Source organism: Panthera pardus, unplaced genomic scaffold, assembly GCF_024362965.1.
Source record: "Panthera pardus isolate Hobbes unplaced genomic scaffold, ASM2436296v1 HiC_scaffold_8, whole genome shotgun sequence".
Taxonomy (NCBI): domain Eukaryota; kingdom Metazoa; phylum Chordata; class Mammalia; order Carnivora; family Felidae; genus Panthera; species Panthera pardus.
This window is the reverse complement of record NW_026527013.1, coordinates 69,274,905-69,299,828: the sequence shown is the minus strand read 5'-3', so window position 1 is coordinate 69,299,828 and position 24,924 is coordinate 69,274,905. Positions and strand designations below refer to the sequence as shown.

Sequence of the window (24,924 nt, the reverse complement as noted above, 5' to 3'; positions counted from 1 at the left end):
GATCTAGTTTTTCTGATATGAGTATGGCTACTATGGCTTTGTTTTGATGTATATTAGCATGATAGACAGTTCTCCATCCCCTCACTTTCAGTCTGCAGGTGTCTTTAGGTCTAAAATGAGTCTCCTGTATGGGACCAGAAAGGACCCTGAATAGCCAAAGTCATGTTGAAAAGAAAACGAAAGGCAGAGGTACCACAAGTCCAGACTTCAAGCTGTACTACAAAGATGCAACCATCAAGAAGGTATGGTACTGACATAAAAACAGACACATAGATCAATGAAATTACAGAGAACCCAGAAATGGACCCACAAAGTATGGCTAACTAATCTTTGACAAAATGGAAAGAATACCCAATGGGAAAAAGACTGGTCTCTTCAGCAAATGGTGTTGGGAAAACTGAACAGTGACATTGAGATGAATGAGCTTGGAACACTTCCTTACACCATACACAAAAATAAATTCAAAATGGATGAAAGACCTAACTGCAAGATAGGAAACTATAAAAATCCTACAGAGAAAACAGGCAGCAACCTCTTTGACCTCTGCTGGAGCAACTTCTTCCTTGACATGTCTCCGGAGGCAAGGGAAGCAAAAGCAAACATGAACTATTGGGACCTTATCAAGAAAAACACTTTCTGTACAGTGAAGGAAACAATCAACCAAACTAAAAGGCAACTGACAGAAGAAGATATTTGCAAATGACATTATCAGTTAAAAGGCGAGTATCTAAAATCTATAAAGAACCTATCAAACTCAACAACCAACAAACAAATAATCCAGTGAAAGTAATGGGCAGAAGACATGAATAGACACTTTTTCAAAGAAGACATCCAGATGGCTAACAGACACATGAAAAGACGCTCAACATCACTATTATCCGGGACATACATATCAAAACCATGATCAGATACCACCTCACACCTGTCAGAATGGCTAAAATTAACAATTCAGGAAACAACAGATGTTGGCAAGGATACAGAGAAAGGGGAACCCACTTACCCTGTTGGTGGGAATTCAAGCTGGTGCAGCCACTCTGAACAGTGTGGAGGTTCCTCAAAAAAACAAACAAAAAAAACAGAGCTAACCTATGACCCAGCAATTGCGCTACTAGACTGCTAGTTATTTATCCAAAGGTACAAAAATGCTGATTCCAAGGAGCACACTCACCTCAATGTTTATAGCAGCACTATCAACAATAGCCAAATTATGGAAAGGGCCCAAATGTCCATTGACTGATGAATGCATAAAGAAAATGTGGTATATACACAATGGAATATTACTCAGTGATCAAAAAGAATGAAATCTTGCCATTTGCAACAACGTTGTAGAACTAGAATGTATTGTGCTATGTGAAATAAGTCAGTCAGAGAAGGACAAATATCATATGGTCACTTGTATGTGGAATTTGAGAAACTCAACAGAGGAACACAGGGGAAGGGAAGAAAAATAAGATAAACAGAGAGGGAACAAAGCATAAGAGACTCTGAAATACAGAGAACAAACTGAGGGTTGCTGGAGGGGAGGTGAGCGGGAGGATGTGTTAAATGGGTGATGGGCATTAAGGGGGGCACTTGTTGGGATGAGCACTGAATGTTACACGTACGTGCACTGAAACCATTATTTACACTATACATTAACTAACCTGGATTTAAATAAGAACATAAAATAAAATTATACAAACATACTACTAAAAAATATAGTTGCAGAGAGATGACAACAGCAGACAGAAGGCAGATAAAGAACCTAAGAGTAGAAATCTAAAAGAAATAGAAGAAAACTCTCCGCAAGTACTTTCTGTGACAAAAAAAAAAAAAAAAAAAAAAAAAAAAAAAAAAAAAAAAAATTAATAAGGACATGAACTCCAGAAGATGATTTCTCATCAGCCAATAACATAAAAATTGAATGAAATTTAAAAAAAAACTCTACTGCTAAAAAAATTTGAGAATGAAAATAATATCAGAAAATGAATTAGAAACAGCAAGAAATAGGAGAGTTAAAAATGGAATTAAAAAAGTATAAAAAGGCTTGAGCCAATCACAGTGAATAGAGAAATAAGATAAAACAATTAAGAAAATATAATATTTAAAGAACAAAGAACAAATAATAAAAGGGCAGTCTCCTTAAACAGATAAACCAACATATGAAACAGAACACTTTTTACAAGATGTAAGATCACAAACTTCCCTGAGAATTAGCCTACATAAAAAACTATATAAAGGGGCACCTGGGTGGCTTAGTCGGTTAAGCTTCCGACTTTGGCTCAGGTCATGATCTCGAGGTTCGTGGGTTCCAGTCCTGCATCAGGCTCTGTGCTGACAGCTCAGAGCCTGGAGCCTGCTTCGGATTCTGTGTCTCCCTCTCTCTCTGCCCCTCCCTGACTTGGGCTCGCTCGCTCTCTCTCAAAAATAAATAAATGCTAAAAAAAAAAAATTTAAAGCTACATACAATATGGTTTTTATCAAGGCAGCTCTTGTTTCCATTGATTTCAGGATTCCCATTGTTTCCCAAAGAATTCTTTAATCACATAGAAGATGCAAAGTAAGAAGGACACATTTCAAGCTAATGTCAAATTTCTCCTTTCTATCGCTTAGTGCTAGCAGATAACAGAATAATTAATTTCAGTCCAATTTCCAAGAAAAGTTAAATGACACCCAATTTTATACCCACCCCCCCCAAGCCACCAAACATAAAGACAGGTATATTTAAACATGCACGAACACAGGAAATATAGTGTTCATAAGAAATTTTTTTAAAAAGCTACTTGACAATAAAATTAACTGACACAATTTTAAAAACAATGTTTAAAAACTGCGACACCCCCCCACTTTAACTTCACTAATCGTGGATTAGCATTTCATAATGTATAACTGTTGAATCACTATGTTGTGCATCTGAAACTAACATATTGTATGTCAACTATACTTCAATTAAAAAAATATATATCTGATTCTTTTCTCAGGTATACATTTTCACAAAGCCCTACATGTCTTCATTGCAACACTGGAAAACAACAGTTCATGATTTTTATATTCCTATGAGATTACTGTGTATCCAAAAATTTGCTCACTTGAACTTTTATTTCTTTTTGGAAACAGGAAGGAAAAATAGGCAATAAAACCTTGCTCTCTGTACTAGTTTGCTAGGGCTGCCATAAACAAGTAACACAGACTGGGTGACTTAAGCAGAGATTTATTTTCTCAATTCTGGAGGCTAGAAGTCGGAGATCAAGATATCAGCAAAGTTGGTTTTTTCTGACTTCTTTCTGTAACTTGTAGATGTCAGTCTTCTTCCTGTATCTTTCACATCATCTTCCTTCTGCACTCGTCTGTGTCCAAATTTCCTTTCCTTAATTACTTTTTTCTTTTTTTTTTTAAGTAAGCTTCATGCCCAGCCAGACTCCAATACGGTGCCTGAACTCACAACCCTGAGATCAAGACCTCAGCTGAGATCAACAGTCAGATGTTTTAACTGACTGAGCCACTCAGAGCACACCTAAATTTCCTTTTCTTATAAGAACACCAGTCTTATTGGAATAGGGCCCATCCTAATGACCTCCTTTTAATGTAATTAATTCTTTAGAGACCTTATCTCCAGGGGCATCTGGGTGGCTCAGTTAAGCCTCGGACTCTTGTTTTGGCTTGGGTCATGATCTCACCATTTGTGAGTTCAAGCCCTGCATTGGGCTCTGTGCTGACAGTGCAGGGCCTGCTTGGGATTCTCTTTCTCTCTCTCTCTTTACCTCTCTCTCACACACAAGATAATAAATAAACATTAAAAAATAAAGATCTTATCTCCAAATACAATCACATTTTGAGGAATTGGGGTTAGGATTTCAACATGTGAATTTGGGGGGCACGCAATACAGCCAGTAACATGTTCCGTGTCTCTCTATAAAGGAAGTGTGACTGAATGTCATTCTGTTCCATTATTATGTTCCATTATTTAATAAAGGAGTCAGAACTCTTTGCCTTCTTTATTTCTTAAAAAAAATTTTTTTTAAATATTTATTTATTTTTGAGAGAGAGAGAGAGAGAGACAGAGCATGAGTGGGGGAGGGGCAGACAGAGAGGGAGACACAGAATCCGAAGCAGGCTCCAGGCTCTGAGCTGTCAGCACAGAGCCCAATGCGGGGCTCGAACTGAGAGACGACAAGATTATGACCTGAGCTGAAGTCAGACGCTCAATAGACTGAGCCACCCAGGCACCCCAATTCCTTGCCTTCTTTAAAAGACTCAGTTGGCTATAACTAGGTATGTGGTAAACTCATCTCTATCTGCTTTGTCTTACAGAGATGCTGAACTTCTCAGAACCTTGAAAACAAAACAACAACAACAACAACAACAACAGCAACAAAAACAAAGACTGACTGATAGACGGAAAGAGTGGAAGAGTCTCAATGCTGCTTCACTTGGTTTTAGATACAGCGTAAAGAAAACAATGGAATGAATCTAGTTTCTTTTCATCTCTTGGAGTCTTAAAATTTTTTTTAAGTTTATTTATTTACTTTGAGAAAGACAGAGACAGCACAATTGGGGAAAGGGCAGATAGTGTGGGAGAGAATCCCAAGCAGGCTCTGCACTACCAGCACAGAGCCCGATGTGGGGCTTGAACCCACACAGCCATGAGATCATGACCTGAGCTGAAACCAAGAGTCAGACGCTTAAACAACTGAGCCACCCAGGTTCTCCATCCATCTCCTGGAATCCTATAATTCATTTTTAATTTTTACTAATCGACAAATTTTGAGTAGTTTTAAGTTTATGGAAAAACTGGAAGTACAGAAAACTACAGCGTGATTGCTGAATGGTATTGCAAGATTATGTTTAGCTTCATAAGTAACTGCCCTGCTGTCTTCCAAAGTGATTGTACCATTTTGCATTCCTGCTAGAAATGAATGAAAGTCTGTTGCTGCACTACCTGTTATCAATACAGGTAGTAGTAGTATCTCATTGTTTTAATTTGCAACTCCCCGATGCCGTGATATTGAGCACCTTTCCACATGCTTATTTGCCATCTATATATCTTCTTTACTGAGGCATCTGTTCAGATCGCTTGCCTATTTTTTAGTTATGTCAACTTGAATAAAAATAAAAAAAACACAATTTTTATTTAAATTTTAGTTAGTTGGGGCACCTCAATTTTAGTTAGTTGGGTGGCTCAATCGGTTAAGCACCCAAGTCTTGATTTTGGCTCAGGTCATGATCTCAAGGTTCATGAGATGGAACCCTGAGTTGGGATCCATACTAATGGCATGGAACCTGCTTGGGATTCTCCCTCTCCCTCTCTCTATGCCCCTCCCTCACTTGTGCCTGCATGTGCATGCACATGCACTCTCTCTCTCTCAAAATAAATAAACTTAAAAAATTTAGTTAATATACAGTGTAATACTGGTTTTAGGAGAATTCAATGATTCATCATTTACATACAACACCCAGTGCTTATCACAAGTGCTCTCTTCTTATAATGTTTATTTATTTTTGAGAGAGAAAAAGAGAGAGCATGAGTCAGGGAGGGGCACAGAGAGAGGGAGACAGAGGATCCAAGGCAGGCTCTGCACTGACAGCAGAGAGTCCAATGCGGGGCTTGAACTCATGAACTGTAAGATCATGACCTGAGCTGAAGTTGGACTTTTAACTGACTAAGCCACCCAGGTGCCCCACAAGTGCCCGATTTAATGCCTATCACCCATCAAACCCATCCCCTACCCACCTGCCTCCATCAACCCTCAGTGTGTTCTCTATCATTACAGAGTCTCTTGTGGTTTCCTTTCATATGTTCATCTGTTTTGTTTCTTAAATTCCACATGAGTGAAATCATTTGGTATTTGTCTTTCTCTGACTTACTTATTTCACTTAGTATAATACATTCCAGCTTCATCTATGTTGTTGCAAATTCGCCCATTTTTTTTAATTGCTGAGTTTTCAAAGTTCTTTGTATATTTTAAGTAACAGTCCTTTATCAGATATATTTTGCAAATATGTTCTCCCAGTCTGTGGCTTGTCTTTTCATTCTCTTAACAGTGTCGTTTGTAGAGCAGAAGTTTTGACCTTAATGAAATCACACTTATTAAATTTTTCTTTCATGGGTCATGCTTTTGGTGTTGTATCTAAAAACTCAATACCAAACCCAAAGTCACCTGGGTTTTCTCTTATTCTATCTTCTAGATTTTTATAGTTTTGCATTTTACACTTCGGTCTATGATCCATTTTGAGTTAATTTTTGTTAATGATGTAAGGTCTGTGTCTAGATTCATTTTTCGCATGCGGATTTCCAGTTTTTCTGGTACATCTGTTGAAAAGACTAGCTGTGCTCCACTGAATTGCCTTTGCTCCTTTGGCAAATTTCAGTTGACTGTATTTGTGTGGGTCTATCTCTGTGTTCTCTGTTCTGTTCAATTGATCTAGTAAAACCTTTGTTTTCAAGCGTAATTTGTTCCGGAAACATGTTTACAATTCAAAGCACTTGTATATAAAAGTGAATTTACCCATAAGAAATAATGGAAACTCAGATGGTTCGTTCTACAACCCAAATATATTCATAAAAATGATTACAATACTGTAATATAATACAAAATAATAAAGAAAATATAAAATATAAAGAAAAATAAATTAACCTGCACTTACCTTTGAAAACCTTCATGGCTGGTGTGAGGGAGACAAAAGAAGGGAGGGTTATTGTGTAGGATAATTTTTCACTATCACTAACAGAATCACTGCTATCTATAGGCTCAATGGAATCTTTTTTAGATTACAGTATTAATAAACTCTTGTCATATACTGTATTTAATGTAACTGGAAATACGGCAGCAGAGGAAAGGGTCTATATCTGCAGGCAGCCTGACCTAGAATGAAGTAAAGCATTCCTAAGCTCACTCTTGTAAGGAAAGGCAAAGGAGTATCCATAGGTGCTTTGAAAGGACAAAAACTACACTAGTGACAGTTGTGGGCACTTTCCAACATTCTGAAAAATATCACTGATTTCTGCCAAACACCGCGGCCTGAAACTGAGCATCCAAGCATGGGAGATGATCACTCACAATCCCACAGAGAGAGAGGAAGAGACAGAGAAAATCATTGACTCAGTTGCGATCCTGTGACATTCGGTGCCATGTACTACTCATGTTGCAAGACATCGCCCATTTATCACATTAAAATTTATTAGAAATGATTGCTTGTCTTGCTGAACACTCACAAAACAAGTTACAACCCAAGGTTTTGCTGTATTTGTTTATTCTTTCACCAATACCACACTATCTTAATTACTTTAGATTTACAGTAAGTCTTAAAGCCTAGTACTGCCAATTTTCCATCTTTCTTCAATATTGTGTTGTCTAGTCTTTTGTTTTTCCATAAGCTTCAGAATCAGTTTGTTGACATCCAAAATAATTTGCTGGGATTTTAATGGGAATTGTGTTGAATCCCAAGTTGGGAAGAACTGACATCTTGAAATATTGACTCTTCCTATCCATGAACACAGAATCTCTCTCCATTTATTTAAATCTTCTCCGATTTCTTTCATTAGTTTTATAGCTTGCCTAATATAGATCTTCTACATATTTTAAATTTATACCTCAGTCAACTTGCCTCCCTTCTTTCCTCCCTCTCTTTTTGGTGCTAATAAAAATGATGTATTTTTTTATTTCCAATTTTTCATTGCTGGTATTTAGCAAAGTAATAGACTTTCATAAGTTAACTTTGTATCCTGTAATCTTGCTGTAACTGCTTCTTAGTTCCAGACTCTTTTTTTTTTTAATTCTTTGGGGTTTTCCAGAGTCAATCATGTCACCTGTGAAGAAAGACAATTCTCTCTTTCCTAAATCAATATGCCTTCCTCCCACTCTTTTCTTGTTTTATGCCATTAGCTAGGATATGATGGTGTAAGGAGTGTGGGGAGTCTTAGAATTTTTCACTTTATTGTTTTAAAAGAATTACACTTTGCCTCACCAAAAGAATCATCCCTCATTTAGGGAATATTCCAAAACACTAACAGAAATTGGGAGGGGAGTAAGGAAGAAGGGTGTTAATTTTCTCATCACAGCAAGGCACCAATTTTACAGCCTAAAATTAAAACATTTTAAGACTATATATCTTACGATAACTCCAACCTTGATGTTTTTCACAATGTTTTCTTTTTTTTAAGTTTATTTATTTATTTGAGAGAGAGAGAATGCGAGTGGGATAGGGGAGAGGGAGAGTGAGAGAGAGAATCCCAAGCAGGCTCCAAGTGTCAGTGCAGAGCCCAATGTGGGGCTCGAACTCACAAACTGTGAGATCATGACCTGAGCTGAGATCAAGAGTCTGGTGCTTAACCAACTGAGCCACCCAGGCACTCTTCTACTCTCTCAAAGTAAATAAACAAACTTTAAAAAGGAAAAAAAAAAAAAGAAAATAGGATAGAGAGACCATAATCTGGGGGCTAGGAACTCATTGCCACTCTGTTGAACATTGTTTCTAGGCCTTTCTAGAGATCAGAACCAGAAAATTTTATTTATTTGCTTTCAGATAAAATACTCCATAAATTCATGGCATTCCCAATTCAAACTAAAGATGACAGGGTTGTAATTTAACAATACCAGTTTATCCTTTCAGCAACTCTGAAAATTCTAGTTTTCAATGATGCCAACATAGTTACTTTATCCCATAATCACACATAACAGTCTCAAAAACAATACCAACAGTCCTACCAAAAATATTACTAAAAATTCCTTAAATCCTTATGCTTTTCATTTTATCCTTATACCACACAGATGGCTGTTCTAAACTCATTTAGAACAGTTACTCTGTATTGCAAAAGTTTGCTCTTAAAAGATTAAGAGTTTAAAAGTAATCAAATAAAATATTCACAGGTCCAAAATTAAATCTACTCAATAAGGTATATACAAATAGTTTTCACTTCTATCCGTATTCTCTCCACATTATAGGTAGTCATATAATCTTAAAAGTTCATCCTTTCATTAATATATATGTGTGTGTGTGTGTGTGTGCGATATTATTAAAATTTCTTAGATAAGTTGTAACATACTGTAGACATTTTTTTTTCATTTAACAAGACCTTGTCAGAAATATAAACTTGTCAATAATCTACTCATAGTAGTCAAAACCTCAAGAATCACCTGAAGAGTCTAAAATGTAAGAATAGTTTGAGAATGGAACACTTAGGAACACTAATATCTAAGAAAATGGTAAAGATCGGCTAATTGTTCGGTTGTATTGATGTCTCCTTCACCCTCTGGCACACAATGAAACTACGCTTCCTATGACTTCTACAGTTCAGTGACACCTTACAGGTGAGTTGTGGTCAAAGGGAGTTAGGGGAAAGTGATGAATGCTGTTTTCAGGACTCTAAAGTCTCACACAATCCTCTACATTCTTTCTTTCCTTCATCTTCTGGCTGGATGCAGAGGAGGCACCAGAAGACTCCAAGGCCCTAGAAATTGGCAGAACTGTACAATGGAAGGAGCCTGAGATGCTAAATGACTACGTAAAACAGACCCCACCGCTACCTCAAGTCCACTTTAGACTGGTTCTGGGCAAGAAATAAACACGGTGTTAGAGCAGATGTTGGGTTGTGTGTTAGAACAGTTAGCCTACCCTGAACATACAGGACCAGTGCAGGAAACAAAGTCTCATAAGGAGACTCAGAAACGGTCAGAAAAGTGCTTTTTTGTTGTTTTTGTTTTTTATTTTTTATTTTTTTTTGTTTTTAAAAGTAAAGGTAGCAGAGTTTCAAGAGCAAGTAGTTGATGGCATCAAATGCTGCAGAGAACTAACAAGAATTGTTTATTAGAAGTGACAGTGTAGGGTCGCTGGTAAAATTAAGTATGTGCCATCTAAATCTCTCAAGTCATTTTCATTGCCCTATCCTAGTTCTTGTGTTTATGGAGAAATAAAACAGAATAATTTCTTTAAAGTACTTAAAAAAAGTGTATTTGGCCTAGGAGTGCTGGGTGACTCGGTTGGTTGAGCTTCCGACTCATGATTTCAGCTCAGGTTATGATCCCAGGGTTGCGGGACTGAAACCTGCATTGGGCTAAGCATGGAACTTAAGATTCTCTCTCCCTCTCCCTCTTCCTCTATCCTACTTGTGCTCTCTCTCTCTCTCTCTCAAGAAAAAAACAAAAATAAAACCAACCATATTTGACCTGATCATATTTATCTCCAAAATATTTTTGCCCCAAGGACTCTTTGTTTCTACGTCCAATCTTTAATTTTTTTCCTGGAGCTCTACTCACACTTTCATGATTCTGTATCACTCCCAAGGGTACATCTATTATACTTTCTGACCATCAGCTTCTTTTATTTTTTTTTTTATTTTTTTTTTAATTTATTTTTGGGACAGAGAGAGACAGAGCATGAACGGGGGAGGGGCAGAGAGAGAGGGAGACACAGAATCGGAAACAGGCTCCAGGCTCCGAGCCATCAGCCCAGAGCCTGACGCGGGGCTCGAACTCACAGACCGCGAGATCGTGACCTGGCTGAAGTCGGACGCTTAACCGACTGCGCCACCAAGGCGCCCCATAGCTTCTTTTAAAAAAATGCAGTTCTTCCCAGTTTCTGATACTTAGACAAGCTAAAACACAACAAAAAAATGGGTGCTATGGGGTCCTTAGTTCTTCACAGATCCTGCTCCCGATCTTCCAGCCATTTTAGTTGTGTGGTGCTGACTGTATAAAACTATTTGTCTTAGAGAAGAAATAAAACATAAATTCCCACAAAGAGGGATTTGAAGGAAGTCTAGTAAAAGGAAATGGAGAGTTGGGAGAATAAGGTGGGGCAGGATGTTACAGAGGAATTACAGGTAAGGGAACAAAAATACATAACCCTAGTTGAAGCAAGGGGACAAGGAAGAGAACGCCAGAGCCGCCACAAGTCAAGGATGGCTGCTGTGACACCAGCACTAGATGGTGAGCTCTGACTACACTTGTTTCTGTGGGCGGGGCCAAACCAGCAGGGGTTTCTTCCCGCTACTTGTAAAGTGAAGCATAGCCTCCCAGAGAATTGCTGGTAGGTGGGAAGGTCCCTAAAACCCAGGATACAGTAGAATTTTACTATCCCTTTATGAAATATCTTAGTACCTTAAAAAAACAAAACTTAAAAGTTTGATTATTTAAACTAGTAAGAACCGTCAACGGTAATACAATTTGAACATTAGCAAATCTATATTAGCTTTTTCCTAAACATAGACATAGAGATAATTTATATATCGCATCACATAACACAATATTATTTTGTAACAAAAAATAAAACTTCTTAAATTACTGCAAGGAGAACTCTAGTGATATGTTTTCAACACCCATTTTGAAAGTCTATAAAAGGAAGATGTAGAGATGTAATTTTAAACTCTCCTACAGGGGCGCTTGGGTGGCTCAGTTGGTTAAGCGTCTGACTTTGGTTCAGGTCATGATCCTCCTGGGTTTGTTAGTTCGAGCCACCAAGTCAGGCTCTGTGCTGACAGCTCAGAGCCTGGAGCCTGTTTCAGATTCTGTGTCTCCCCCTCTCTCTGCCCCTCCCATGCTCATGCTCTGTCTCTCTCTGTCTCTCAATGATAAATAAACGTTAAAAAAAAAAATTTTTTTTTTTAAACTCTCCTTCAAACAAAGAGATCTTGCTTGGGAGTAAAATACGTGTAAAAAAAATATCATACATCCCATTTTCAATTAAAGGTTATATTTTCCTACTTTAAGGAACAAAAGACTAAAACTCTGGGTAAAAAAATATTCGTTAACCTAACCAGAAGCTTTATTACTTAAGTTTGGTGTTTTAAAAAATCCTTTCTATAGGGTTTTTAACTTTTTCTTGCTTTAGGCAGAGAGTCAGGAATCTAAATGGAGCATTAATTCAGCTTATCTCAAATAACACCATTAATATTTCACTGGTATCTTTAAATTAAAGGACAATTTAAAATTTCTACCACATATACATTCAATTTATATTTATCATTATTTGTCAGAACAAAAATTCAAAAACTTTAGTGATCTGTGTATACTTTCCCCCATGGTACAAAAAATTTCCTGTGTAAAAATTGTTCAGTGAATACCCACACAACTACAACTAAGAGTCTACAATTAACACGTTACTGTATTTGCTTTATACCCTACCTATCCATTATTCCATCAAACTGTAAATGCACCATTTACCTAAGTTGCAGATAATTGTATACTCCACTCTTGTCAGTGGTTATATCATTTAACTAGGGTTTAATATTTGTTTATAGGGCCTTATTTGTTTGAGGCAAATTTTATATAAAGTAGAATGCACAGAACTTAAGAGTGCTATTTGATGAACTGTGAGAAGTGCATACACCTGTTACCTTGGCCTGAACGTTTGTGTTACCCCCAAACATACTACTATGATGGAGGTGGGGCCTTTGGGAGGTAATAAGGTAATGAGGGTGGAGCCTAATGATGGAATTAGTATTCATATAAGGGGAAGGACTATCATTCTTTCGGCCAAATGAGGATAGAAAAAGACAGCCCTCTGCAAACAAGGAAGAGGCCCTCTACCAAGAGCCTGACTGTGCTGGTGCCCTGATCTGGGGTTTCTATCCTCTAGAACTGTGAAAAATGATGTGTATTGTTTAAGCCATCCAGTCTGTGGTATTTTGTTATGCAGTCTGAACTAACACACCCGTGTAACTCTAACCCTTGGTTAAGTTTCATACTCTCACCTGAGTTTCCTCATCCTTCTCCCAGTTTTCACCATACACTAATTCTACCCCCTAGAACTTAACAATAGAATTGCAAAATATGCACTCTTTCTCACAGATTTCTTTCACTCACCATAGTGTTCATAATATTCATCAATATTATTGCATATATTTTTTTCTCTCTCAATTGTGTAGTAGTATTTAATTGTGAATTACACCATTTTGTTTATCCACTCCTCCCCCTTTTTAAGTTTTTAATTCCAGTTAGTTAACATAGTGTTATATTAGTTTCAGGTGTACAATATAGTAATTCAACACTTCCATATATCCTATCTATTCTCCTTTTGATGGACCCATGAATCACTTTAGTTCTTCTGATTACAAATAAACCTGCTATATTCTTATACAAGTCTTTAGGTGAATATATTTTCATATATCTTCAGTAAATACCTAAAATTGGAATTATGAAATAAGAGGATGGCATATGCTTAGTTATATAACAAACTGCCAAAAGTTTTCCAAAAAGATTGTATCATTTTACGCTCCTACCAACAAAGATAAGAATTCTGATTGATTTCTGTTTATGCCCAAATTTGATGTTATCAACCTTTTTAGCCATTCTTGTGGGTGTGTAGTAGCATCTTGAGGTTTCATATACCACATTCTCATTAACATTCAGTTCAAGCTATGTTCAAATTTCCCTTGTGATTTCTTCTTTGACCCATGATTTATTTAGAAGAACGCTATTTCTCAGTACTTGGACTTATCTGGCTATCTGGTTGTTACAGACTTAATTCCACAGTGGTCAGAGAAAACCCATGTATGATTCGAATATTTTTTATATTTAAGACTTCTTTTACGGTTCCATATGTTCTATCTGGAAGTACCCGCGTGCACTTGGAGAGAATGTACCTGCAGCTTTGGGGGGGGGTACTGCTCCATTCATAGTTAGGTCATGGTGGTTCATAATGTCAGATCTTCAATTTCTTCACTGATTGTTCTTTTTTGCCTAATTCCATGAAGTGCTGAAAGAAGATTGTGAAAATCTCTTGTTTGTAGATTTGTCTTTTTGTTACTTTTTGTTTCATGACATTTGAAGCTCAGTTATTAAGGGCACACAAATTTATGACGAATATAACTTCCTGATGAAATGACCTTTAATCATTACAAAATGTTACTTTTTATCTCCAGTAATTCCTGTTGTTAAAATCTACATTATCTAATATTATCTGCTCTCAATAAGCCCCAGTAACAAATTCCGATATTGTTTTATTGTTTTCAACTTCTATCTATTTACTCGCAACTTATGCCTTTATATTTAAAGTGCATCCATGCAATCAGCATAATAGCCAAATCTTTGGGTTTTAAACCCACTTTGACTTTTTTTTTAAGGGGAATTTTTAAACCTAGAAATTACATTTAGGTGTAATACAATTATAAATGTGCTTATATTTAGTTCTTCTGTTTTGTTTTTTTTTGACTGTTTTGCTTTTTTGTTGTTCCCTGTTCACCTTTTCCTGCCTCCTTTTGGGCAAATTGTGTTCTTTTAATTTTTTAAATTTACATCCAAGTTAGTTAGCAGATAGTGCAATAATGATTTCAAGAGTAGATTCCAGTGATTCATCCCCTATGTATAACCTCCAATGCTTATGCCAGCAAGCGTCTTCCTTAATGCCCTTGACCCATTTAGCCCATGCTCCCACCCATAACCCCTCCAGCAATCCTGTTTATTCTCTATACTTAAGTCTCTTACGTTTTGTCCCCTTCCTGTTTTTATATTATTTTTGCTTCCTTCCCTTATGTTCATCTGTTTTGTATCTTAAATTCCACATGAGTCAAGTCACATGATATTTGTCTTTCTTTAATTTTCTCACTTTACAGTTATTTAAAGTGGTTGCAGTTTTTTGTTTGTTTTTGTTTTTGTTTTTTTTTTTTTTTTGAGAGAGAGAGAGGGCAGGGAAGGGGAAGAGAGAGAGGGAGAGATTCTTAGGCAGGCTCTGCCCAGCGCAGTGGAGGCAGGGTGTGACTCTGGGATGGATCTGACAACTGTGAGATTAAGACTTGAGCCAAAATCAAGAGCTGGCATTTTAATGGACTGAGCCACCCAGGCGCCCCTAGTGGTTTCATTCTTAACACAGTACTATACCACTTCATGAGAAATGTAAGAATATTGCAATAGTAGAGTTCTGTTTACCACTTTCCATGGCTCTATTGTCACTGTATGACATTTGGCACTTCCAAAATCTATGTCCACAAGTTCTGTATTCAAGGAGAAACTCTAATTGCTTATGTGTGGCTATACAAATATAATACTCACGTAGATATCAAAAACCGAATCGTTCAATGTGGTGGTCCATAATGCTCAGTGGTCTGTTATATACATTTGTTCGGGTGATGGGCGGCACTTTCCTTCTAGCTAAGATCCTAGGTTTTCCAAATATGATGATACATGATTATGATTTTTGTCCCATGTCAAAGCAAAATACTGGAGTCTGTTGATACTTGTTTCATAGTACATTTGACTACAGGATGTGTTGGAAGTGAAGCAGAGTAAGACAGTTTTCAGAGCCCCGAGGTCTGTGCCACCTCTTAGCTCTCTTATCCTAACAGTGGAGCAGGGTAAGGGTACCTTGGTGCCTGAGAAATAAATATAACTCAGGAGCAGCTGACAGAATATTGAATTCAGAGGGTTGCTAAAATTATCAGTGCTAGAAACTTCAGTACCTAAAATCTCCTAATAATTTTTCTTTTAAATATAGATTAAAAATTTTTTTTAATGTTTATTTATTTTTGAGAAAGAGCATGAGTGGGGGCAGGGCAGAGAAAGAGGGAGACACAGAATCGGAAGAAGGCTCCAGGCTCTGAGCTGTCAGCACAGAGCCTGAGGGGTGGCTCGAACTCACAAACCTTGAGATCATGACCTGAGTGGAAGTCGGACACTTAACCAACCTAGTCACCCAATGCCCCTTAAATACAGATTTTTAACCCCTAAACCTCCAGATACTGATTCAAAGGTTACAGCTCATAAGCCTAAGTATTTAAAACCTTCTCCATACACTGCATTACAGGTGGTTCATACATGTGACAAAGTTCATATGGATACTTTGCCTTAGCCTAACAGTCATTTTTAAATTCTGAACAGACCTGGGTGTGTCGGAATAATTCTTCATCCTTAAGATTTCAGCCCATGTATCATCTCCTTAGTATCCTTACAGTGGCCATCTAAGGGAATTCTGTCTTTATCCTACCATCTTTTCTCTCTGTTTTTCTCTTCACAACATCGCCCCGTCTTTATTTGTTCTATAGCATTTATACTAACTTATACCTTGTCTTTCTCCTTGCACTGTAAATTCCCTTAACTAGACCACAGTAATTACACAGTACTCAATAATTGTTTATAGGTGCTCAAATAACTGTCCAAATAATGATTCATTCTAAATACAAAATCACAAGTTGACAAGCTCACCTGTTACCACCAAATATCTGAGTTCATAATATTTTCAGAAAAGCCTAGTCAGATACCATACATACATTATAACCACTTCTCCAAACCAAATCAAACCTAGAGTACACCTAATGATGGATTCAATTCTAGATATAGTCCCAAGACTGATAACCAGAGGAAAGCCAGCTTTGGGGGTTGGAGACCATTTCGAGCTAGGTCGGTCATATGATTGTTTTGTTTATAAGCTTCATTTTGACCAATAAAATTAAATGCATCCAGAAAGTATGGACAGTCAGGAGATACACGACCAAGATGAACTGCATAAAACAGAAACTTCTATCAGAAATCATCCCCTCAAATGGAATCCATTTAGCAGAGATTTACCCAGTTCGTGTGTAATAGAACAGGTACCGCGCAAGGCCGAAGGGGCCTCTTGCTGTGAACGCGAATAGGGTGAGAGATCGGCCTGCTGGGGGAACAGGGGAGTTAGCCAGGGAAGAACCCGGCAGACGCCACACTCAAACTGCAGAAAAGAAAGCCAAACCCCCAAACCGCTCACGTCAGCTACCACCGCAGCGCACCTCTTCCGGGATGCGTGTCCAAACTGCCCGGCGAGCTGCGCCTGCGCACTGATGTTTCTGCGTAAAGGACCAATGAACGGGGGAGTGGGCGGGGCATAGGCCAGAGACTCGGTTTCCGGTTCCGGCCGTCCTAGGTCAGTCCGCTTTTGTGCTACGTGTCGCTGGCGTCTGAGAGTTTGCCGGGCAGGTGAGCATCTGTCTCTTGGTGGGCTTGGGGATGAGTCCTTTGTGACTAGCGGAGGCGACGGGCGTGGGCCAGCCGGCGGCCCTCTCCGGGAGGCTCTCCGTTCTGGGCGGTCTGGCGCCCCCGGCTGCCCACAAACCTCCTCGCACGGCCTCTGTGGAAGTAAAGGCCCGGGGCCGCGGCCTCCCGAGGTCCCGAAGGAGTGTGGCTTTGGACAGCCCTTGCTCCTTCAGCGCCTAAAGTCCTGGCCCAGGCTTCGGCTTTCTGGCTGCTCGTCCTGGGCCACCTCGGTGTGCAGGTTTTACTCTGTTAGGGGGCTGCCGGTGTCTTCTGTGCTCTGGTCAGAGATGATGGCCTGCCGCTGGAGTTCCCTTAGGCTTTGGGAGTTTGTGTGTAGTGTCCTGCCTTGGAAGAGTTCTGTTTAGCCCTGGCCCTGCCACTACGTCTATAGGGTAAAGTGAGAGGGTTGGTCTAGATTCTAGATCGAGAGATCATACCAAGTTGCTGTATCCCTTCCCCTGAAAGTGAACGCAGTGTTTTACGCATTGTGCCTTTTTTTTTTTTCATGGAGAAAAGTTTTTAGCTTTCATCACGACATCTATAAAGTTTAAGCCCGCTGGATTTGAAGAACAAAGTTAAGTGAAGTACTAAGGACACAGGCATTGCTGTGTTTTTGGAGGGACCCAATGTACTTGGCCTAGAATGTTTATAGAATTTTATTCCAGCTGCCCGCGCCGGGTGAGGAAATTGGAGCTTAGGAAGGTTATATTTCCTAGACAGGGCTTTGAACCACCACCTGCTCTTCCAATGGTACTCATTCCTTGATGTAACAAAAATTTATTGAGTATCATGTGCCTGACCACTGTTCAAAGGGCTGGAGGTAGGGTAAAATGCAAGTAGTAAGCTCTCAAAGCTAAGATTGGGTGACATTTCTATTGGGCAGTAGATTCCTCAGAAGAATCTAGCTGATGAAGTATATAGCGCTGTTTTCTTAAAAGGTGTGTCCTACCTAAAGGTCTGGAGTTCAGGTAATAGCTTCTGAGAGTCTGGATCTTGGTTTAGTCAATCTTTGTGGTTTTGAAGATTTGATAGATCTGTTCCACACAAAAATACTCTTTTCCGAAAGTGTTATGTGGCTGTGGTTTACAACAATCAGATTGAAGTCCACGTTGCCCCTAGGCTAGATTCTTGCAGCCTCACAGTTGGCCTTCACTACACTTGACACTGGTTTCTGAGAGTTTAAAATAAAATATGGAAAATACTTGTTGGATCCCCAAATTGTTGGTTCCCTAGCAGGAACAATGAGAAGACTGCAGAGTGGGAAAGGAATGGATGTGTTAAGTGCTTAACTTGTCATGTTAGGAGCATGTGTCCTGTGTCAGTGATAATCCTGGAGGTGAGACCTGTGCTTGTTTTATAGCCTTTGATCTGATGCCGGAGTTGACGAAAATATAATGTCTGTTTTGTCTTGGAGTCTGTATTGTTTTGTTTTGTTTTATGAGATGGAATTGACTCGTATCAGACATGAATTCATGACTAGTTTCCTTTATATTTTGATATAACTGATGAAGTGCTGATTTGATGATAATCAATACCAGTGAGCATCTTCTTTTTTGTTTTTTTTAAATAGGCATCATGGATCAGGTAATGCAGTTCGTTGAGCCGAGTCGGCAATTTGTGAAGGACTCAATTCGGCTGGTCAAAAGGTGCACTAAACCTGATAGAAAAGGTAATAGCTTTAAAATGGGAGAAAAGATTAAATCTTTACATTTGCTAAATCTTTTCTTTGATTGGTATCTTTCTGCTTAATAGCTGTTGCATTATTTTGTCAACATTTTTAGCGATTCATTTTGCTTTATTGTATTTTAATACTGCCATTTTCTAAATTTTGTACGCTTTTTTACAGATACTTTACAGATTTTTCCGTTTTATGTATTTTCAAATGGTGAAAGATAATTTATCACAGCCTTGTGTTTCATGTTAGGTTTGCCTTGGTGGTATTTAATGACTTTAGAGTTTTAGGTGTCAGTGTCTTCCACATTTCCACTCCGAAAGATCTTTTGGAGTCCTCCCTTCTCTGTTGCTGCCCCCATTTCCTCCCCCCAAAACAAAACCTTAACATGAAATCAACAGTATAGTTGTTATCGATCTACTAAGCTAAACTTTGTTTTTCATGATTCATCTGTAAAAAGGTGCACCAGAAATGGTGTACCTTTATTCATTTGAGTGTTTCCCGAGTTAGCACCTGGGAATATAACAGAATATAATATATATGTAGTGTAGTAAATGTATACACATATGTAATAGAGACCTGTCCATGTTTTTGTGTAGTGTAGAATCTTTCAGGGAATATAGTCATGAACCAGTAATGGCAATTATAACTCTAATTACTTCTGCGGTAATTACCGTGAAAGACAAATAGAAGTATGGACAGCACATAATAGTAGGACTAACCAAGTCAGGAGGGCACGGGGGCTTCCCTGAGGAAATAACATTAAACGGAACATTACCATGGTCTGAAACCTGTTTTCAGATTGTGCCCAGCCCAGCTTGATTTCTCAAGCCTTATTCCTGGCTTCATTATGAAATCAAAAACAACAGCTCTATTGTTCATTAAAAATCATGTTTTATGTTTTTATAATTAATACTTTTTTTAAATTAGAGAGAGAGCGCGTGCGCAGGGGAGGGGCAGAGAGAGAGGGGGAGACACAGAATCTGAAGCAGACTCCAGGCTCTGAGCTGTCAAGCACAGAGCCTGATGCAGGGCTCGAAACCATGAACTGTGAGATCGTGACCTGAGCTGAAGGTGGAGGCTTAATCGACCGAGCCACCCAGGCACCCCTATAATTAATCCTTTTAACAGTGTAACAAATTTTGAGATGGATGCTGTATATTTCTGTTATCCGTGTTTCTTTTTTCTTTTTCTTTCTTTCTTTCTTTTTTTTTTTTTTTTTTGATATTCTGGTCATTTGATAAGAAGTTAGACTATTTTGCTGCTTGTTGATGGAATCACTAGCATGGGCATACACTTTATTTCTATGTGTCCTTAAATATCAAAGAAGAAAATTAAAAAAATTTGTCAAGCAAATATTTATTAATAATGTCATGTTTTGTTTAACTTAAAATGATATGTTCACTCTCAGGAGAAATGTACACCAGTAAGTTTATTTATATTGCTGCTAATTTTTTTCTCCTATATTTGCAATGTCAATGTAAAAAATTATCTAAATTTTGTGTTTTTAAACCCAGAATTCCAGAAGATTGCCATGGCAACAGCAATAGGATTTGCTATAATGGGATTCATTGGCTTTTTTGTGAAATTGATCCATATCCCTATTAATAACATCATTGTGTAAGTAAACTTTTTGAAATAGACAGTATCTAGTATAGAATAAAAACTGAAATCATTTGAGTTGACAGCCTGCGATGTTATTAATACACAGATATGTGCTTTGACTTTTTAATGCTGCTAGAGTCTGCTGCTATTTATTGAGTACCTGATAATTCAGAGTGATTTTATATGTTATACAGTCTTTATTAGCAACTCTGAGATAGGTACAATTTTCTTTTATAAATACAATTTTAAAGGGTCACGAAAGTGAGTTAAAAACAGTTTGACCAAGCAAGTGACAGAACCAGTATTCAAATTTAAGTCTTCTTTATGCTGTATATTAAGTTGTTGGTTTTTAAAGTGCAGAGGAAATGCTCCCCCTGTGAAAGTCACTACAGTGATAGAATTCAGACTCTAGACTCGATCTCTTAGGTTCAAATCCTCTCTTTTGTTACTTAATAGCTGTCATGACCTTGGGCAGTTTACTCAGCTTCTCTGTGCCCATTTTATTCCATAAGACTAATAGCTTTTATTTGGGTTATGGTAAAGATTAATGGCTTAAGTCATGTAAAGCCCTAAAAAACAGTTGGGGTAAGACAATGAAATGGAAGTTGTGACTGCCATGAGTCACTGGTACTAATGGAGGGTTTCTTAACCCTTTAGTGTCTTAGAGAGGAGAAGAAAGCACTGACAAACTGGGATTACTTTATTCTTTCCTAAATGCTTTTCTTTTCAGATTGATTATAAGTTGTGGAGAAACCTAATGGCAGTGAGCAATGAGAGTAGTCAGTTTTAGGCGTTTTAGTTTGGTGTAAAGACTTAGTATGAGTTGCAGTACTCATTTGCTCTTTGATGCTTTTGCATTTATTTAATCTCTGAACTTCAGCGCCATTTAGAAGTAGTAATACCTATTGGGCTTATTTTATGGGATGGGGAGGTTTGAAGCAATTATTTAGACATGTTTTGTAAACTATACATCTTTTAAGTACTAGATACTGTTGATGTAGATGCTGGTGGAAGTTGTCTTCTAAATGATAAGTGACTGAATATATTGTGAGATGGAGTTCTTAAGTAGGTTATTATAGTTATTAAGCAGAAGTGCCACGAAGAGATACCGTGAGATCAGAGAAAGTTAGGCCTGAAAAGGATCAAGTCTCTCGAATCTCCTCCATCACTTGAGAAATCTCTATTCTACTACTAGTAAGCAATACCAGCTCTGGAATTGTGGAATCCTGGAGAGAATGGTCAAGTAGAATTAGGAAACCTGAGACTCTGTGTCTCTGGGCTGCACTTGAGCTCATCAGTAAACAGAAGGGGTAGGATGGAGTTTCTGGGAAGTCACTTCATTTCCATACATACAGCTCAGGGCCTCTTGCTTCCCATTCCAGATAGGTTTAATTGATACAGTTAATTTTTTCAGTTGATAGGGAATTTGTTTCCTGTAAACACCCCTCATTGTTCTTAGTTTTACCCTTTGGGACAACATATAACTTTCTCTCTTTCAGTATATTGTTATATGAGTGCCTCTCACATTTTTTCTCCAGTCTTCACTTAATATATTTTTAACTCTCTTGCCAGGCGTTACTGTCTGCCTTAAGTGATTGATAGGGCCTTTCACATTCAATTATGAGTTCTGAGGCATTCCTTGTATAGATACTTACATCTATCTATGCACACACGTAATGTTAATCTATGTAAGTACGTATACATATATTATGGGGTGTGTGTGAGCACTGCAGAACCTAGTTCACTGTACTCTTGTTGCCATGAAAAGCACTGAATAAGTGTCTGTTGAATTAAGTCAACAACTCAAGGTTTATCTTTTTCTAAGGGTCATGATGGTATGAACAATCTCTAACACTTACTGGGCACTTCCTGTGTGCCAGGGACTCTTCCTGCTTTAGTTAACTCCTTTAATCCTCATGACACTTCTGTGAGGTTAGTACTGTTCTTTTCATTTTATGGATGAAGAGACTGTGGCACGGAGAGTAGGTACTTCCTCAGGCTGCTTGGCCGGTAACCGGTAGAGCAGTGTACCATACGCAGGCCGACTGGCTCAGGAGCCTCTATTTCTAATTGTTGAGAGCCCTCTCTCATGCTGGCTCTGTTGAATGTTCCCTATTTTGAGTCCTGTTCCTCACTTTATGCTCCAGTTTGCATTTCATCCATTCTCTTAAAATCCAGCGTTTAGAATCAAATGCCTCTACATATGTCTTCTTGCTGACGGCTAAAATCCTCAGACAGGCTTCTCACAATTAACTGCTACAATAAATTTCCTTTATCCTGGGTTTAAACAGTTGGGGTGGTTTATTTTTAGCCTAAAAATGGAACATTTTCCTTGTTAAATTCCTTTTTCCTGGATGCCCTTAGGGAAGACTTTTGAATCTTTAATCTGTCCAACATTGTTATTTATCCTAGTTTTTTTTTTTTTTTTTTTTAAATTTTTTTTAACGTTTATTTATTTTTGAGACAGAGAGAGACAGAGCATGAACGGGGGAGGGTCAGAGAGAGGGAGACACAGAATCTGAAACAGGCTCCGGGCCCTGAGCTGTCAGCACAGGGGCCCGATGCGGGGCTCGAACTCATGGACCGCGAGATCGTGACCTGAGCCCAAGTCGGCGCTCAACCGACTGAGCCACCCAGGCGCCCCTATTTATCCTAGTTTTGTATTACGACAGCTTTTATTTCCTTGTCTAAGTTGTAGCCTAAGGACAGGGCACTCTGTTTAGGACAGGGCAGCCTTAGTGCACCCTTTTTGGATTGAGTTTAGTCGGGTTGTTCTAACAGGGTTTTGAAACAAGTATTAAAAATTTGCTTTCACTTAATTCTTTCCGTGGCAAACACACAGTATCTTTTATCAATCTTACCAATCAGAGATGGTTCAGCAGCTGGTTACTTAGAAAACTTGTCATCTGGTGACAAAATTGTTTCAAAGTTAAAGGAGTTAGAAATCTACCTTTAGAGAGTTTTTACATTAAAATGAAGGCCAAATAAAGCATTCTGTGAGAAATGCTATCAAAACTTATTCTTCTCATGACATTCTTCGACATCTGTAAAACCCTAAGATCTTTTTTTCCTGCTTGAAAAGAACATAAGTCACTGTTTTAATTATTTTGGGGTGATGGCAAGTGAAATACAACCACAAGCTCCTCTTTCATTAGGCTAAATTATCACTTGTTTTCCCTTATGATAAATGTATGTCCTCTTCTATAAAATTATAGCAGTCACAAGTAATAGCCATAGTATTATAATTTAAAGGAGTTATGTAGTCATGGATAGTTTAGTTACAGCAATACAGTTTAATAACAAACACTAAAAATACTTGGCATTAAAGTAATATTGAAGAGTATTTCTTTCAGGCATATTACTTTCATCGAGTAGTGCAATTATTTTTCCTTTTTTAACATTACTGAACAATAATAGGGACGCCTGACTGGCTTATCAGTAGAGCATGCCACTCATGATCTCAGGGTCATGAATTCATGCCCCACATAGAGTGTGGAGCCTACTTAAAAAAACAAAAAAAAATTAGTAAACAATACTAAAGTGTGCATCTTAGCATGCGGTTTTAATGTTTATGCTTTTGAAACTTAGAAGTTCTGTAGAAAAGGTGATTTTTGTTTTCATTATGATTAAACCCCTGTTTTTTAGTGATTGTGTGAAGATACAGTAGTTGGAAACTGTTGAACTAGTTCGCATTCTTTATTTTCAACTGATTGTGTATCAACTTGAAAAACTTACCAGCTAACCATCCTGTTATGTAATTCGTATTTTTCATCTTGTTCAGAAAGACTTTATGCCAGACTGTTAAACACGTGTCCCCAAAAGAGGATTCTGAGTTTTTAATACAAACCTGTTCAAACGCCACATCATCTCTAAGGACCTTTTTTAGTTACAAGATTTTAAAGTACAGTTTCTTCTCCTTTGTGCTATCTTTGGGTTCTCAGATAACTGGTTTTAGTTCCATAAAATTGTAGCACATTGCATTTCAAATAATTATTGTTATTAAAATGTTCTATACACTTAAATGGACCATTTTTCTTTCTTTTACAGTGGTGGCTGAATACCTTTTTAGAAGAGTTTTTCATCTTGGGGATTGGTGAATAAGTGAGGATTTGAGAAGCTCATGGAGTAAAAATCTGTCTATATGTTTTGTGTTTTTCTTTCCTTTTTTGCCTTCCAAGATGTTTTGTATTTGTAAATTAAAATAATTTCAAAATAAAAACAGGCTTATCTTTTTTCCATCATAGATATTTATCAAATTTGATAGGAGATAATGGGTTCTTTTTTTTTTTTTTTCCCCTAAAGTTTATTTATTTTTAGGAGAAAGCACAAACAGTGGAGGGGCAGAGAGGTAGGGAGAGAAAGAATCCCAATCAGGCTCCATATTGTCCTCCCAGAGCCTGAGGCGAGGGTTGATCCCACAACTCTGGGATCATGACTTGAGCTGATATCAAGAGCCGGACGCTCAACTGACTGAGCCACCCAGGCGCCCCGGAAATAATGGATTCTTTTCCCTCCCTCCCTTCTTACTTTCCTTCCTTCCATCCTTCATGTTTTGACTTATAGGAGAAATTAAAGTGATGTACCATAATTTCTGAGTGCACCTCTCTCAGATAAACATTTTCCTACCATGGAAGAAGAAACAAAATAAAGGATGGTAAAGGTAGTGAAAATTCGAGGATAGGGTAGGAGTTTTGTCCTTAAGCACTCAAAATATAAGCAGGTAGAGCAATA

At 38.0% G+C, this 24,924-nt stretch overlaps 1 protein-coding gene across 1 annotated transcript; it reads left to right on the top strand.

Moving 5' to 3' along the window:
• The first annotated feature begins 16,751 nt into the window (after window positions 1-16,751).
• SEC61G (SEC61 translocon subunit gamma) lies at window positions 16,752-24,412 on the top strand. Its single transcript, XM_019451038.2, has 4 exons — window positions 16,752-16,859; window positions 18,487-18,585; window positions 20,106-20,208; window positions 24,241-24,412. The coding sequence occupies exons 2-4, from the start codon at window positions 18,492-18,494 to the stop codon at window positions 24,248-24,250; spliced, it is 207 nt and encodes a 68-aa protein (XP_019306583.1). The 5' UTR covers window positions 16,752-16,859; window positions 18,487-18,491; the 3' UTR covers window positions 24,251-24,412.
• The last annotated feature ends 512 nt before the right edge of the window (window positions 24,413-24,924 follow it).

What these genes read in the sequence shown, in the direction of transcription:
- SEC61G (XM_019451038.2), top strand. Translation starts at nt 18,492, where the DNA reads ATGGATCAGGTAATGCAGTTCGTTGAGCCGAGTCGGCAATTTGTGAAG. An exon ending in CACTAAACCTGATAGAAAAG is followed by an intron (nt 18,586 to 20,105) that starts GTAATAGCTTTA and finishes TTTTAAACCCAG; the next exon opens with AATTCCAGAAGATTGCCATG.